The following is a 12,957-nucleotide window of genomic DNA, read 5'->3' as shown; positions in this document are numbered from 1 at the left end:
TCAGGAATGACTCAATTTGCAGATGCTATGACTAATGTTTTTATCTTGTTTATGATTGAAAGTGGTTGTGTGATTCTAAATATCGTAGGAGTTTGATTCTGGATATCTTTGGGGTGATTCGAGATATTTTAGAGTACAATTTAGGATAACTTAAGAGTGTGATTTGGGGTAGCTTGAATGTTGTAGCTATTGTTGGCCTATTGTTTTTTTAAAAAAACTATGTTTAATGATGACAGCAAAAACGTTCAAATAGAAAAATATATTCTATTTCTGAAAAACGTTAGCTATCTAATGTGAAGACCTGTGGCATAGATTATAATGTAAATTTCTTCATGGATTTGTTACTAGAATAGGAAAAGTTTCAACAAAATTATATAGAAATTTGGTAGGTGACTAGGGAAGAGTAATTTTACATAAGTTTTAGTACATAGGGTTTTCTTAGATAAATCAGAGTTCCATATGTCACTGTGAAGGGTCTCTAATGTAATTTTTGAGACCATTTTTTCTTAATTCATAAAAATATTCCTTATATGTTATGTTTGTTTTGATAGTATTATCTTTATGCATTTCCTTTGAAGAATAATATTGATATTATACTAAAATAAACGGTTAGAAAACTTACATGATTCATTTAACTTTTTAGATTTCTTTTTTTCCAAAATATATTCTTGGGGGATATTTTTAGAATGTTCCCTCCCCCCTGTCATCTTACGTAACTCATGGAGAGGTATGCTAGAATATTCCATTTGAGAGAATGTGTATGCACAGCATTATCTTCAGAAAAATGTGCTTACTTGTACATAGATTTTTCACCAAAGAGCTTATTCAGATTAGGGAACACAATAAGGTTGGAGGTGGTACTAGACTTCATGCTCAGGGAAAACTAAAATCTTGTTATCCTAAATTAGGTTGATAGCCTTGTGCTGGCTTAACAATCTTTTGGTACCAGAACTTAGTGATACTGTCTTTTTAATGACCAGAAGTCACCCCGAGTCTTCGACCTTGGTTTGCAATCCTTTGCTTACATTGAGGGCAGCTGCAGTGCCAGCCTGAAAACTTGGGCACTTCTGTGTATACTAACATCATGTATGATTGGATTGAAGGAAGGAGGTATTAGAATATTTTATGTATACATACTCATACAGGGCACTGTAGTATAGGTATATATATGTCTGTATATATGTGTCTATGCATATATGCATACACATGTATCTATATATGTGTGTGTGTGGTTCTGGTAGAGTGAAGGACCTTTTTTACCAGATGGAGCAGTTCTGTTCCTTACTAACGGTGAACATTAAAAGGGACTGCTGTTAGAGACAAGCTGCCTAGGGGCTGTCCCCCTCAGGAAATGTTACACCATACAACAGCATTAGGGGTGGTATCCACCAGTATTGGGAAAAGTTCATTTTTAATGAAAATGAGCTTATAAGCTAAACTGTTACAGACAGACCCTAGAGAGAATAAGGAAATGTGTAGGTACATTTGTACATCACTCTAGGCCCTTACCTTATAGTCACATATCTGCCCAGTATATGGTTATTCCTTGCTGAAGAAGTATTTGTTCCCTTTTCCTCTTTTTCTCTGGGACAATTTTAAATAAGTTTCAAATTGGAAAACTTGGTAAAAGACTGCCAGTGACCCGCTTTGTTAGCCTATCAGGGGAGCACCCTGTATGTTACTGTGGCCATCCTGGTACACTCTCTCCTATAAGAGGGAAGAGCGGAGTCAACATCCTGTCTAACAGGAGATTTTGCTCTTTTCTGCCCCTACCGTAAATAGGAATTTGTTTTGATTTGAGCAAATCTGCGAATGCCTTGAAAGAAAACACAAATAAAGAAAGCATAGAACTTGAAGTTAGAAATGTCAGGCCCTATTGTTGACTCCATAGCTTGCTCTGTGACCTCAAGCAAGTCGCCTTAACGGTCTGACCTTTGGCTACAAAATAACCCAGAGACATGTTGCACATGACGTGTGGTCTGATTTGCCTGTCCAGTATCACCAATTTATAGCAGAGGTAAGACTAGCTCTCCCAAGGTTTTGATTGGCACTGGGTAGGTGAGGTAATGAGCTCAAGAACGTTTTACATGGAGTACAGTGCCACCTATTGGAATATAGCAGACTGTGAAAAATGGCAAGATACAAGGTGAATGTGAGTCATTTCTGTAAAACACCCTCCTGAACTCATTATTAAATTAGGTGGGTTAACTAATGTAAGATGGATAAACATCAATAACAATAGGGAATGTTCTCAAAATCCCCATACTATTATTGGTAAATCTAATTGGGTTATTGGTGTGCATTTTCATGGGACAGCTAGAACCATTTCAACTCAACTGTTTTAAAGATTTGTTGAAAATGTGTAAAAAACTTTTTTTGTTAGGTACTGGGGCAGGTTTAAAGAACCATAATAAGGAATAATCTTATTCATAAAGATCAGCCCCTTATCAGGTGCTTGAAATCCATCTATTCATGATAAATACATCCAACAAGCATTCTCATTTTCCTAAGACAGTCCCTGTTTGTACCTGTTTTCCCAGAGTAATTACTAATAGTGCCCCCTTTCACTCTCAGGTGTCCCAGATTGGATGATAAATTAATAGCCACCCTATTGGTAAGTTACTTTGCTTAAATACCTCCAGGGTTTGGAAATTCACCGAGGCAGATGTTATACATCTTGCTGATCTGAAAGCTCTTTGATGAACCGTGACCCACATTTTTGATACCCAATGGGATCTTTACAACACGGAAGTGGAAGTCTTGTATTATCTAGCAGGTACAACTAGGACACTTAATGCATGTGTGTCACAAATGCATGAAGGGTCACCGGTGTATTTTGGGGTGGTTTAGTGATGTCATCAATCTATGAAGTACAATTGTAGCAGATAGCAGACAGCCCTTTGCAAACCATCCGCCCCATCCTGCATTCTGACTTGTGGTACTATTCAACTAAATGGTAGCTAAAGGAGTACAGTTTTAAGAGTCAGGACATTCTAATCCTAACGGCTCCCTAATTCTACATATGCTCTTCATCATCTGGTCATCTAACTTCTCTAACCTCAGTTTTCACATTCATTAAGTGGGAGTAGCTTTTGTGGTGTTTGTGGGCTCAAAGGAAGTAATAGATATGAAATTAATATAAAGCATTATTATTTATTTGTAAAAAGAAGTAGGAAATCTCACAGAGATATCTCCATTTTCAAGAAGAGTTTGTTTTGTTTTTTTCCAAGAAGAGTTTTTAGACAGTCTTAAAAAAAGTTTTTAGAGAGTCTGCCGACTAGGAAATCATTATTTTACAAGAGAAAAAATACGTAAACAATAGTAATGCAAAGAAGACTCTGTTAAGTAATATAATGAACCAAAATTCAAAGTCATGTGGTGGTATAGAGGAGGAAGACACTGTTTCTTATCTGGATGAGGAAGTGATGATCAAGTTTAGTCAATCTCTTTCAACTTATAATGTTTTGGCTGGGGTTTCAGGTGGATTGCTGGCCTGTGCTCCTCTAGCAAACAGGAAAGCAAGTATCCTTCCTGTGGTCATCCCGTGGTCGAACCTGTTAGCCAACTGCTGTTAGGGGCATCAGCTCTGGATAATTATCCTCAAACCAAAACTGTTTTTGGTAGAAATAATTTGGCATCTGGGTGTATAATTCTAAACAACTACACTAAGAGATGATTTTATTTTCCGTGGGTGCACTTCGTGACTAGTTAATCCCCACAGCAGCCCCCCCTGGAGGCAGGGTTGGTTTAAATATTAATGTCCTACTTTTATAGTGTTACAGCTCCTTTATGGCAGAGCTAGGCAGTCAGTAATTCTCACTCTCAGAATCATCTAGGCCAGGGTCATCTCTTCTGTGCTTTTAGTGCCAAAGGCTGAGGTTTCAATTAAATACTTCAAGCATTTGAACTGATCTGAGGCTGTTTTGGCAAAGATCTTAGCTCTACTTAATGCTTATATCCCACCTCTGTGTAAAGATGTCATTCATGGCTTTACACACAACAAGGCTGCTAGTCAAATTTGTTAATTAAACAAACAAACAACAGCTTCACACCTATGTTTTCTTTTTTTTTTTAAAGCATATGAACCTCCTTTCAACAACTTTGTCTTTTTATGTGTCAGATATTGTAGAGATCTCAGTTATACATTGTTTGCTGTGTGTTTGAGTTCATGGATGTTTAAGCAAAATTACCTGACATGATTAATCACTGATTCCTATAAATTCCTCAGTCAATGACATTGACCTCACTGTGTATTAGGTCCTGGAAATAAAGATGGCTAAAAGGTGGTCCTCTTAGAGAGGAGTTCACATCTAGGTATAAATGGGACCCAGATAACATCTTGAGGTTATTGTCTTTAAGGTCTAGAAATAGTTAGCCTGAGCCCCTATCCTACTTCTTGTGGAAGATCCAATTCCCCAGGTTTTATATTCTTGGAGCCACTTATGGCTCCAACTTTATCTTATTTTTTGGATGATTTTTCAGTCTCTAACTTTTGAAATTTTCTTTCTTTAATCCTTCCCAAATCTACCAGGACTTTGGTGATAGTTTGTGGGTTACCAGGGAGAGGTTAGCAAGCATATCACATAGCAAATAATTTAAATGAACATTTTAGGCCTCCTGTTGGGTCCTTTCAGCAACCTTGCCACTTTGTGGTATCCCTGGGGTGTGACTACCCATCTTGACCTGCCCCGTTAGTAATTTATGGTCAGATCAGCCTGTGAGGTTGCTTGCAATCACTGAGCTTGCCAGAGTTACTTCATTCTATTGTACAGCAGTGCTCTAGAACCAAGTACATGAAGATGGATTTCCTTTCTGTTTTTTACCCCCCAGAGTCATTTCCTCATATTTATCTATCTAGTCCACTTGGAGCTTGCTTTAGTGTAAGGCATAAAGTAGATACGTAACATTTTTCATTAGATAGCTAATCAATTTTCCCAATATCAGTTCTGAAAATTTCTTTCCCCAGAAATTTGAAATACCATTATCATATGCAGTATGACGTTCTCATCTGTATTTATGTCCGTTATAGAACTTTCTAGTCTGTTGCGTTTATCTGGGAATAGGAATATGTTCAAGACAAAATTGACTTCTGTAATTATTGAATAAAGAATTGAACCTAGTATTATAGAATGAAAGAATAAAGTCATCAAGAAGTTCTATGATTTTTAGTTGCCTTTCGAAGAGGCAATTTTATTAGAAAACATTTAGGCAGTGTGGAGTTCAAAGGTCATGATCTATAGCTCTAGTCCATGTGAAACCTTTTTGTCATGAAATCCGGGAGAGTATGCAAAGATTTGTCAATGTAAGAAACATCCAAACCTGTGGAGAATTTTTATAAGAGCTTATTTGAGCCCGAAATGGTGACAATTGCCAGGAAGCAAGATCTCAAATGCTTCTCAGAATTGAAAATTTTGCAATTTCTTTTATGCATTTGAAATCAAGGAGGGAACATACGAAGGATTACATAAAGGTGGGAGAAAGCAAAGTAGGGATTGGATTACAGGATAGTTAACAGGATTATGTGCTCTCTTGCGGTTGGTTACTGTTATTTCAAAGGTATGTTAACCTAGATGCATAACAACAGTGGACCGGGCTTTGCTACAGACATGGAAACTCCATTTAGGAGAGTGGGGATGAGGTGCATATGAAAACAGATGTACTAAATTGAAAATTGCACCCTAAATGGTGAGATTCCTAGCCTCATTTCCCTGTCAAGTTCCTGAAAGCCAATAGCCAGTTTTATATCTCTAGTCAAGAGACTGGAGAGTTATTTATTGACATTTGTATTTCCCAGTGGGAAAAAAATAGCTGGCCGCCTGATTACCCTCAAGTAAAGTGCATCAACCTGTACCTCAATCCATGAAAATAGGACTTAAATTTTCACAGTATTTCAGTCTTAAATATGAACTAACAGCTAAATATCACTAGAAATTTTAGAAAAGCACATAATACAAAATATTTTTTAGTGGCTTTCTTTAAGGGCTCAATTAAAAAAGACTCAGAGACCACATTGTTCTGTTCATGGTGTGAATGAAAACACAAGTCTGTGCCAACAATTGGAATCTGTGAAAAGGGAAGCAAAAAATTGAGATGTGTCTCTGGATCTCAAGTTCAGTGTGCAATTTCCTATAGAAATAAATTCTGTATTATCATTAGTATTTAAAAGTGAATCACGGTTTGAAATTGTCTCATGCATTTACATGGTTGCTTTCGTTATTGCCCATGAACTTTTCTTTTTCTGTCAAGGACCAGATAGTAAATAGAATTAGGCTTTGTGGGCCATAGAGTCTCAGTCACATCCTACTCAAATCTGCCATTGTTAGCACTAAAGCAGCCCTAATATTATGTGAACAAATGAGCATGACTGTGTTCCAATAAAACTTTATTTACAAAAACAGGCTGTGGGCCCACTTTGACCTGCAGATTATAGTTTGCTGACAATTGGTCTAGTGTAGTATTAGAGTATTAGAGTATACTAATGGCAAAGTTAGGAGCCATTACTCTAATACTCAGTAGAGTATTAGACCTATGAGTGCAGCTATGCCATAACACTTGTACTGTGTCTTCAATTCCTAGAAAATATTAAATACTGTTTGAATGAATTAAGAAATCTGTACTACACTCTTCTTTAGGATTTTGTAGATGCTTAACTATACTTTCTAAAGCCCAAAGGGTGATAGTTCTTAATGCTTTATTATTATGAGAACTTTGGAATATAACCAATTTGTAAGCTAAAAACTGCTAATATTCTAAATAATATTGTGAAGGAGCATCTGCTAAGCTAAGTGACTCCTCTTGGGTAAGGAAAGGAATTTTCCTTCTCCTGAAATATATAATATGAAGACATTTTGGCAGATAAAACATAGGTAATTTTTAAACCAACACTATGGTCCAAGCAAGCTCTTCTGAATACTTCTCAGGACTTTTTAAGTACTACAGTTTTGTCTGCTTAAATATCATGTGGTTAGATTTTAAAGCTGCTTTCACAAATACTATTTTGTAGCCTTGTTTTATCTACTAAAGCAAGAGACCCTAAGAAAATTCTTGAAACAATAACTTTAACAGTTGTTTTATGAAGTTGTTTTACGATCAGTATTACTCTTGTTTTACAGTAAACCTATGATGGACTTGTTGATATTCCTCTGCGCACAGTATCACTTAAATCCATCAAGTTACACAATTGATCTGCTGTCAGCCGAAAAGAACTCCATTAAATTTAAGCCAAACACACCAATAGGCATGTTGGAGGTGGAGAAAGTAATTTTAAAGCCAAAAATTTTGGAAAAGAAAAAACCTACACCTATAATACCAGAGGTAAGAATTTCACTGTAGATTTTGATATTTTATAGAAACAGTTGATACATTTTCTACGAATCTTCTTGAGATTTAGGAAGTAACATTAATCTAAAAGAGAATTTTACACGAAAATGGAAAAACTCTGTTTATGGTATGAATATATACTTGTAGATGTCTCATTATTCTAGACATTGAGAAAGTTTATTTCAGTAAATTATGGTATTTCTATGGCTTTAATATGTGTTTCAGAAAACTGTGCGAGTGGTGATCAATTTTAAGAAAACGCAGAAGACAATAGTGAGAGTTAACCCACATGCATCACTTCAAGAACTTGTACCCATTATATGCAGCAAATGTGAGTTTGATCCATTACACACACTGTTGTTGAAGGACTATCAGTCTCAGGAGCCCCTGGACTTGATGAAATCTCTTAATGACCTGGGACTAAGAGAATTATATGCCATGGATGTCAGCAGAGGTAAGTAAGAATTTTTGTTTTATTCACTAGATGTGCATATATGTATATGTGTGTATTGTGTTTATGTATGGTTATTCTAAAGTTCATAATGACACTTTAATGGATCCTATAGATAGAAGTCAATACATGTCATTGGAAGTAAGAAAAAACTAAATGTGATAAAATTTAACTTGATTTCAGTTATTGAAATTGGAATGAGAACTTGTCTTTCTTAGCTGTCATCACATTTTACACTTTTCCATCTACCCATGAATACTTTTTTGGTGGAATTTAACTTAATTCTTTGTGGCTTTGAGATTTAAACAGAGAATAAAAAATTACATCTAAATTCATTGTTGCTCTAATCAACCATGAATTACTATAGCCTCAGCATGGTTTTGTCTGGGTCTTAATTATCATTCAAGTTTGGAAGTTTCTTGTCAAATTTTTTCTAAGTTCAGCACCCAAAATCAACTGGTTTATAAAATGAATCAGTTTAATTCCAGAAATGTTCTAAATAGAAATAGCTTGCCGTATTTATCTATAGAAATAATTTAATGTATTAAAATTTGGAGATCTTAGATAATGTTGGCTTGCGTGATGTCTAATAAATAGATAAATGCAAGCTTATTTATTCAACACGGATCTGTTTTATTAGGGGAAGCAAAAGTTTAGTGAAGGAGACACGTACTTACATTCTCTATGCATAGAGAACTTCAAACTTTATCCTGAGATTGGCTTTATGTAAATACATTGACAACTATTTCAACTCAGGGATGTTGTATATTTGGACAAACATCATCTTTAAGTCAATTTACCCTCTTTTACCCCCTCCTCTGTAGCCACCTCTGTTACTGCCTTCAATAAGTCATCTTTACAAGGTAAGACATAGGAATCAGTAGAAACAAATAATAAAATGAAATCTCTATTCCTATTGCGTAAATTGAGAATAAACTTCTAATTTTACCTGTTTTGTTAACACTACTAATGTGCACATTGTATAAAAGATTTTAACTTAGAAAATCTATGTGTTTTATTTCCTGAAAAATAATTTATAAGGCCCTCCTTGATTTCTGAATTTAATGTAGTAATTAGATTTCAATAATTGTTTTTAAATTAATATTATCCTAAGAATGAGAGGAATATATTCTTGGCTCTCAGACAAGAAAAATGATTTTGCTAGGATCTTTATTGGGTACAAATGCTGATAGTTTGGTGATGCCATGAAAGGATATTAGATTATTTCCATTAAACAATTATTCATAATAATCTGGGTATATTCATATAGGAAATTTTTACAGCCATTAAATTGTTTGTGAATATTTTGTAATAACTTGGGAAATGGCTTACACTAAAATTAGCTTTTAAAGCACTTTAATGTGTTTAATACAGTTGTGAAAAAACTTTAACATGAAATTTCTGAAAAGAAATATATAAAAAATTTTTATAGTGGTTACCTTTGCATATTATGGCTATGGGTGACTTTTTTCATCTTTCTTTTCTTTATATTACAGAATTTTATAATGGGAATGTATTACTTTTATAGTGAAAACTTTATTAAAAATAGCCAATAATAATAAAGTCTAGAAGTCTTCTTTCCCCCATTAAAAAAGGATAGGCTCAGATAATTGATTACTGTAATAATTACCACCCTACTAAAAAAAATAATAAAAACACAATAAACTGTACACATTTTGTGTTATTGGAATCTTCTTTCTTTCCTACTTCCAATTTTCCCATAGCACAAGGAGCCTCTCAATTCCAAGAACTAAGCCCACATAAATAACAGTATGATTATTTGTTATTTGTGTCTATCATGAATACTAGCCTAATCAAAGGAGTTGAAATTTTGTATGATCGTAAAGTGTGTATTGGTTAATAATCAGAAGACAGGTATTTTAATTGACACCACATTGATTGTCAAGCTCATTTGACAAGCAGATAAGGGAAATATCTTTATCTGTCTGGATCTCACCTTCCACTTCTATGATAATAAAAAGGTTGGAAAAAGTTGTCTTTGTGGTTCTTTCTGGCAACATTCCGTTACTTGTACTTGGCTTTTGCTCCAAACTTTGCCATTTTCTACATACATGACCCAAAGCGAATTCCATAATCTTGTTGGCCTTATTTTGAAGATGTTGAATGCATTGATTGCTAACAACCCTTCCAACCAAAAATGTATGTGGCTTATTTAGAGCATTAAATATTATGAACATAACATTAAGACAGTGGAATAGGAAATTAAGAAAGCTCCTTTCAATGTCAGAATCTACAAGGTCAATCTAATAGCTATAAGTGCCTCTGCCTCCTAATTTTGTCAGATACTATCAGAAGGCTTAGAACTTTGCATGCCATTCCTCATAGCCGCTGTTCTGGAAAAAGGAAACTGCAGTATTTGACTTGCTTTCTAAGTAAGTTCCAGCCCTTGTTTGTTTTAGTGTTTAACTTTGACTTGCAGTGATCCCTGACACAGAGCATTAAGTGAAGACTTAGGGGTTAGCTGCTGTGAAGGATGACTGGTGCCTGAAAATTGCTTTACCAAAAATAGCTATATGGAATACTCTGGTTATATTTATTGCATTGTATCATCATGTGAATTTTCCATTCACTGTTCCAACTAAATTTAATTGTATATCTGTATTCAATTAGTGGAGGCTTCTATCTTAAAATGAATTAAAATTCTGTCTTAAAGTGCTACTGCATATTTTAAAAAAAATAGAGGTATTATAAATAATCTTTAAATGGATACCATTTCCAGTTCTACCATTTAATGCCTATGAGTCTTGTAAGTTATTCAAATTCTCTGGTCATCTGGGTCCTCATATGTGATGGGGTGATACCACCCACTTCCATTTCTTTATATCCCCAAATTTAGAAAAGGAGCTCAGAATGATAACTTATGATACCCTGTTTCCCCAAAAATAAGACCTAGCCGGACAATCAGCTCTAATGCGTCTTTTGGAGCAAAAATTAATATAAGACCTGATCTTATTTTACTATAATATAACCCCCGGTTTTAATAATATAATATAATATAATACCGGGTCTTATATTAATTTTTGCTCCAAAAGACTCATTAGAGCTGATTATCCGGCTAGGTCTTATTTTCGAGGAAACATGATATTTACCTCACAGAATTGTTCCAAAAAGTAAATTAGTCAGTAAAAAAAAATTTAACCATAATATGCTATCCACATGTTCATTATTAGTTGTTAGCTTTGCCAGTAAACTCATTGTACCAAATGCATACTGCTTATTTAAGATTTGAAGCATCAGATTCATAAAGTTTTATTTTGTGAAATACAGTTCTCCAATATGTTATTAAGGCATATTCCATAAATATTGTTATTGGCATTAACTATCTTTGCTTTCCTGGACTAGCCCCTACTTGTTATAATTTAATTTTTTAAACATATAAGTAAAAATACTATACATTTACCCCTAAGTGTTAGTTTAGCTATATCCTATCGGTTTCAATATACAGTACTTTGTTTCCTAGATCACTTAAATTATATTGTGATTTACCATAAAACCCATATATTTCTTAGTAGAGATGTTTCTAAAATTTACAGATTCCCCCCTCCTTACCTCTCTTTCTCTCTCTTTTTTAAAATTTTCAATTTATTTGTTGAATAAACCAGGTCATTGGTCTCATAGTTTCCCACATTCAGAATGTTGCTAATTGCATCTTGTGATGCCACATAACATGTTTCTCTATCCTATTTCCTATAAATTGTTAAATCTAGAATCTTAATCAGATTTGGATAAGATATTTTTGCAAGGCTGCTTCATAGGTCTTCTTCTAAGTCTAATGAAGTCTAAGACTGCTTCATTAGCAGATATGTAATGACAAGTTATCTTTTTTGATGTTAGCCATCAATAATTATTGCCTATGTCTTAGTTAAGTAGGAGTTGAAAAATGGTCATAATCTATTGCATACATTCCTTTAATAATCCTCCATAATTATTAGTTGCGATACTTCTAAAAAAGCAAATTTCCCCATGTCAGTTGTTTATCTATCTAGGTAGAAAAGGCAGGATAAATGTGTAATTTTTTTTCCATTCATCAGTTTTTAAAATAATGGTTCCCTGGCATTACACAAAGGTAAACAATGAGGATCAGGTTTTTTTTTTAGTGTCACTGTGAATGCATGGAATTAAACATATGAGACATGTTTCAGTTTATTGCATTATTCTTATGGTACCCAAGTTGTCTGGATTTCTGCCAGTAGAAGCCATATGAGATTGGTTCTGTAGTCCTTTTAAAATGACCCCAGTAGATATTGATTACTTTCTCTCTGGTATGATTAGATATTCCAGGCTCATCTTGCACATCCTTTGATATCAAAAAAGAATCAACCATTCTTAAGCAAATATAGTTTGAAATGGTATTTAAAGACAGTCTGGGTCAGGGTGACTCAGCACTCATGGATTTGTCATTGTTAGGCCATTTCAGTTGACATTAAGAAATACTTCTTGGAAAATGTATATACATATGCAACCTTGAAGTTTGGCATTTACCATTCTGATTAAAATGTGATTCTCAATTTCGACCTTATTGACATTTGGGGTCTGGTAATGCTTTGTTGTTGAGGGGCTGCCTTGGGTATTTTCATATGTTTAGTGACATCATTGGCCTCTACCCAGTAGATAACCAGCAATGAATTCTCCTCATCCTGCCCCTATTTGTGACGACCAGAATTGTCCCCAACATTGTCAAATGTCCTCTGGGGATGGGGGTGGGGGGTTGACAAAATCACCCCTAGTTGAGAATCACTGTATTAAAGAAATAACGTTTATGTAATAATTAACAAAGTTCTAAGTAACTATAATGAATCATGTTTTGGATAAAATATTTCATGATAGTTTAGCTCTAAGGCAAAGTTATTCAAAATAAACAAAGGGACAAACTATATATAGCAATTGCATATCTCATTTAATTCAAAGTTCCCTCTTTACTTCGAAATGTTGGTAACTGTTTATGGAACTCAAACTCTGAGTCACAAAGAATTGAGTTTATGTTGTAGCTCTGTCATTTCCTGATTATTGGCCTTGAATAAGTATCTTAGTTTCTCTAAGCTTCAGTTTTCTCTACTGTGAAACAGGAATAGTAATACTAAATTTACCTGTTGCTTTGAGAATTAAATAAGATATAAAGTGCCTAGCAGACTACATGGTTCATAGTAGTTTTTATAATTAGATGC

General features: G+C 34.4%; 1 protein-coding gene across 24 annotated transcripts in view; it reads left to right on the top strand.

The window, feature by feature from the left end:
• COBLL1 (cordon-bleu WH2 repeat protein like 1) overlaps positions 1-12,957 on the top strand; it is a 151,129-nt gene that overhangs the window by 97,682 nt on the left and 40,490 nt on the right. For 13 of the 24 annotated variants that reach the window (XM_074337180.1, XM_074337182.1, XM_074337176.1 and 10 more), the window contains 3 exons: positions 7,113-7,314; positions 7,546-7,774; positions 8,596-8,634. In XM_074337180.1, coding sequence (XP_074193281.1) covers positions 7,113-7,314; positions 7,546-7,774; positions 8,596-8,634 — 470 coding nt within the window. Of the gene's footprint in view, positions 1-2,574; positions 2,615-7,112; positions 7,315-7,545; positions 7,775-8,595; positions 8,635-12,957 lie in introns of all 24 variants that reach the window. The other 11 variants (XM_019727320.2, XM_019727315.2, XM_074337184.1 and 8 more) reach the window with 2 other exon arrangements.

Source organism: Rhinolophus sinicus, linkage group LG01 (genome assembly GCF_036562045.2).
Source record: "Rhinolophus sinicus isolate RSC01 linkage group LG01, ASM3656204v1, whole genome shotgun sequence".
Taxonomy (NCBI): domain Eukaryota; kingdom Metazoa; phylum Chordata; class Mammalia; order Chiroptera; family Rhinolophidae; genus Rhinolophus; species Rhinolophus sinicus.
Note: the sequence above shows the minus strand (reverse complement) of the source record. Positions and strands in the feature narration are given on the sequence as shown.